Source organism: Montipora capricornis, chromosome 1 (assembly GCF_036669925.1).
Source record: "Montipora capricornis isolate CH-2021 chromosome 1, ASM3666992v2, whole genome shotgun sequence".
Taxonomy (NCBI): domain Eukaryota; kingdom Metazoa; phylum Cnidaria; class Anthozoa; order Scleractinia; family Acroporidae; genus Montipora; species Montipora capricornis.
Genome location: NC_090883.1, coordinates 53,636,330 through 53,641,329, shown reverse-complemented (window position 1 = coordinate 53,641,329; position 5,000 = coordinate 53,636,330). Strand labels below are relative to the sequence as shown.

The 5,000-nt window shown below is 38.1% G+C and overlaps 1 protein-coding gene across 3 annotated transcripts in view; it reads left to right on the top strand.

The window, feature by feature from the left end:
• Positions 1–1,920, top strand: part of LOC138048575 (uncharacterized) — a 20,735-nt gene extending 18,815 nt beyond the window's left edge. For all 3 annotated transcript variants that reach the window (XR_011132204.1, XM_068894750.1, XM_068894754.1), the window contains 4 exons: positions 51–222; positions 356–504; positions 604–792; positions 923–1,920. Coding sequence is in view for 2 of the 3 variants with exons in the window: in XM_068894750.1 (XP_068750851.1) it covers positions 51–222; positions 356–504; positions 604–792; positions 923–1,149 (737 nt within the window). In the remaining variant the exon portion in view is untranslated. The remainder of the gene's footprint in view (positions 1–50; positions 223–355; positions 505–603; positions 793–922) is intronic.
• Positions 1,921–5,000: the final 3,080 nt, after the last annotated feature.

Below are 5,000 nucleotides of genomic sequence, written 5' to 3'. Positions count from 1 at the left end.
ATTACCTCTTAAAATTTTGATTGCTTTACATGTACCGTTTTAATATTCAGGTACCAAGGCTTATGGCAAAGTTTCAGCCATCCTGACCAGTACAAGAATTCTCAGAGACATAATAAAGTTATCTGGAGACACGCAAACAAGCTGCTTGGAAGGATTCCATGCCACATTAAATTATTGGCACCCCAAGATGATTCACTTCTCTTGGCTAGGATCCTTTTGCAGGTAACACTTGTCGCCACTCCTTTTAAAACAACAATATTAATGGCAAATATTTTCTTTTGGCTTTCCCTCCCTGCCCCCACCCCCTTGAAAATGTCTTGCAGAGAAAATAATCAGTGTATGTTATTTCTTGTAGGCACATATTAGCCAGCCTGCACTTCAACGAGAATGTGAAAAGGGAGACTCAAAAAGATGCTAATGGCAAGCCTTATTACAAGGTGTCATACCCTAAATTCAAACTTGGAGAGGAAGTGGTACGAGAGGTGGCAGTTCAACCAACATATGGTAAGGAAATAGTTGAGGATAAATTGTCTGATGGGTGGAAGAATGTATATCATTACCTTTGCATTGATATCAAAGTTGTTTTTTCTTTTATTTGGGTAGGGTATGTAGACGAGATCCTTAAGCTTCTATTCAGTTTGCCCTTGAAGGATCTTTCAGACATGATGAAAAAATATGAAGTGAAGATCCTAGCTCCCATGAATCGTCAGTTTCCAGAGAGGACAAACAAGGAAGAGGCAATAAAAGCCAAACAGAGCAGAAAGAGAATTTGGACAGAGTTATTTCCTCCAGGTACACTGAATATTAATGTTCATACTGCAGTGACGTACATGTATGTGGAAATTCAATATCCTATCCCCCACTTACCCCAACCCCTGTTTATGCCTCATGCATATTTTCTTGTTTTGGATTGTTGTTTTAGATGCAGAGCAAAATTCAATGCAGACTTCCAGTGAGGGTCAACAACCATCAGCCACTGCTGAGCCTGCAAGTGAACCGCCTGCAAAGAAAAGGGTACCCTCTTGCCGTAAATGTCATCAACCAATGAGGGGACATCTCGCAATAAATGCCCTGTGCCTGTACATGGAGGCCACACAAATCAAGAGAACACAACCACTTGATATCTGTAATGTTGATATTTATTCATAAAACAAGTAGACCACCATTGTTTCTAACATTGTTTTCTTCATTTCATGTTTTAATTGAAGAATAGAGTGCTTCTGTGTGATGTCACAGTGGCCATGTTGGAGGAGAGAAATAAAGGCAGCCCTACTGGACCTTTAAAAGATTTTTCTTGGACTTGAACTCAATTTTGATGCAAATTTCTTATTTTGTTTCTTCACTCTAGAGTTTTGTGGAAAGCAGAGCACTGTTGTTTTCAAAGTTGACAACAGTATTTACAATGAAAGAATTTGTTCAAGTTTGAACCAAAGAAACTTTTCAACGAATGTAACAATAAAAATGACTTATAAATGTGGCATATGAACTGAGTGTGTGAAAAATGTCAGTACTGAAGTGCATTTATCCTAAACTTCCAAAAATAATCTTAAAGACTAACATTTTGCAAAGGACTGTTAGAAGGGAAACTAGGGTCAAAGGGGCCTATTATGGGAAGTAGTTCTGCATTTCAAAATGACTTTGGCCTGACAATAATAATTTTGTATTACGAATTGTCCAAATACAATATCAGCCTAAAACACAGTAAAATAAACCCAGTGAGCCTAATATTTAGAGCAGCATTTTTTGCTTTTTGCTTTTGAATATGGCCTGTACTATATATTCAGACAGGGTTATTTTCACAATTTTATGGTATCACCCTGATAATTTATAAAATAAAACCAGATACATCAGGAGGAACCATGACGTTGCATTATAACACATGTATTTTGTAATTGTTCTTAATAAAATTGTTAGCAACAAGACAACTGTCAAAATACTTACAGTGTGATACCCCCATTACTAAACAAATTCTAGAATAGTGCACAAAACGATTCTCCCCAAAATATACAACTAATTTCAAATGCTTTTTAGATCACAAAACAGGAATCGGACGCACCTCACTAATCCTCGATTACTGCTAGTTGCATATCTCTAAGGTAACCAGGTGCGCGGAAAAGGAAACTAGTAGAAGTCAAGAAGAAAGTTTATTTCAGTGTCAAAAATGATTGACATGAGCCAAAATCCGAAAATAAATTTTGTTGACTTTTTTAAATAGTTGCTTGCAAGATTCAAACAGTTCAATTTTTACTGGGTTGCTAAACCCAGTCGGAATCTGCGTTGCCTTTCGTCGTTTTATTTTTTTCGTGTCGGTAAAAGTCTTGCCTGTCACTCCCCTGCTAAGTGGTGTCTTTGTACATAGAGACTTCTGCGCGTATTTTCTTAGAGTGGAGAGGATAGTGGGAAATGCGTAGATGTCTCTGGTGGACACAGTAGCATGATTAACTTAACCTTCAATGGCGTCGAAACTCATATAACGCGAATGGCGTTTTAGTGCATCTTTAAACAAAAGATACCCTTATGGAGCTCAACAATGGAACGTCAATAGGATAAACAAGACAGGCGGTGAATCCGGAATCTGGAATCTTAAAAGCGACGAGTAATGGACTTCGACAACAATCTTTTGCCCGTCGAGCCGAAATCAAAGTGAGCTGTATTTCTAGTATTTTGCCAAGTGTGCTGTTACGTACAACACTGAAACAATTCTCTGGTAACTCAGTATGGGTTCAACAAAGACAGAGAAGGAATCCATAAAGTGGATCTGTTATCTCAGTTGCCTCGCTATTTGTATTTACCTGTTCTCAACTCTGCACAGTCTTCCGGTAACAATTGGAAATTTCACTAATTCACTGGAGTCGAAAGTCATTGTAACGTAAATGACATTTTACTGGATCTAATATACCCTCATGGAGCTCAAGAATGGATCGTCAATTGGATGAACAAGACAGCGCTGAAAAATAAATATCTGGATTTTAAGCGACGAGTAATGGTCTTCGACATCAATTTCATTTTTCGCTTTTGGATATCAAGTGAGCTTTGTTTCTAATGTTTTATTAACTTATTATATAAAACACTGAAATCAAATAGCAATTTTTTTTATGAATTTAACAAACATTGAAGGAATCGAACGCCCTAAATGAATCACAGTGTTTACTCAAGGCGCATCTTAGTTGTCTGGCAATTTACATTTACATTTACTGGTATTTTGTACTCAACTCTGCAAAGGTGGAAATATGACAGTGAAGAATTACTTGAATGAAGGTTGTTGTGTCTTTTGTGCTTCTTTACTTACGGTTAAGGTTCCGAGTCGAAAAGGATTTGATGTGAACTGTCAAAAATTTATTTAATTGCATCTCTTGTTTGCACGCACGCAATTGAAATGGGAAGGTTTTTTTGCCTCTAATAGTAAATATGTTGTTTGTTTCAATTAATTTTCGCTGGAAAAGGATTTTGCGGAGATATTTCCAGCCTTCGTGAACTTTAATATCATGTTGTGTAAGTTCCGAGCTTAACAAATTTGCATAGCTGGGTTGAAATGTGATACGCGAGGATTTTTGTGGTATTGTTCTGGAAGCAGGAAGGGTCACGAAAATAAACAGGTCTGTTGGAAGCGTGCTTGAGTTTCAACAAAATGAGCCTCAAAATCACCAAAAAATTGTGATGCTGATAAATAATAAAGTAGCTGCTATTTTCAAAACGATGGAATTACCTGGTGATAAATAACCTCATCTTGGAGAGTAAATTTTTGACTTTGCAGAAACAATAGTCAAACTCAAGAGTTGCGCGATTGTGATCTTTTTGTTGAATTTGCACATTTCTTTTCTAACTTTATGACACTTGAAAGAAAAGGAAAACTAACAAAAACAAAACCTTGCATCTTGCCATCGTTTGACACAGATGCTTCACTGTTTCGCGAGTAAACACGCCTCGGTAACTTTATCACGGTGCCGCTGAATCCGATGTCACTTTCGATTTTGCGCTTTACTTTTGCAGCCAAAAGTATAGTAGCAAAATTGAACGTAGCAAAAATCTCGCAAAATGTTTGTCGTTGATCGTAACTTTTTATATTCGGGTTCAAAATTAATGTTGTTTTCATGTCGTAAATGTTGTTGCTGATGACAAATAATTTCATTCTCGTTCGAAAATATCCTGAAAACTTCCTTCTGCTGTTCCTAAAAACTGTGTATCGATATTTATTCACTTTTGCTTCAATATTTGTTTTGCATAAAGCAAGCTAACAAAATCTGTACCTTGCTTAGTTCGCATTTTTAGGTGTTAAAATAGAATTTTCAGTCCTTTGCTTCTGTTACGAAGTGGTATATTTTTTAGGTCACTCATCCAGATACAAACCCCGCCGGACAGGGATAACTTTAAGGATCTTTTGTAAAACACAAAGCTGTCAGACGCTCAGAGTGCACGTTTAAACTTGTGGTAAAAGAAGGTGTGAGGGAACTTGGAAATGATCAACATGTCAGCGTAGAGGCCAATGTCTCTCGATTCCCTTTTATTTTCTTCAATCTTTCTGGGTTTCGTCCTTTGCGAGTAACCACATGTCTTCTCATGGGGCTATTTACCTAAGACTTTTACCATGACACAACAATGATATACAATACCAAAACAATATCGTGTACTATTAAAAGTAAAGTAGTCTGCTTACGAACCAGAAGGGCCAAACAATCAAGCCGGGATGTATCTCCGGTTTCATTAGCATGAAGCGACCAGGAGTATTCGCTACTCCCCCCTGGATGGGATGCTAGTCCATCGCAGGGTTATCCCCAGCAATTCGCTGGTACCCATTTATACACCTGGGTGGAGAGAGGCACCGTGAGAGTAAAGTGTCTTGCCCAAGAACACAACACAATGTCCCCAGCCAGGACCTGAACCCAGACCACTCAATCCGGAGTCGAGCACTCCAACCATGAGGCCACCTTGCCTCCTATCGTGCTCTAATAAAGCTACACATTGAACTTGAATATCCTGGAAGACAAAACGCAGCTCAGTCG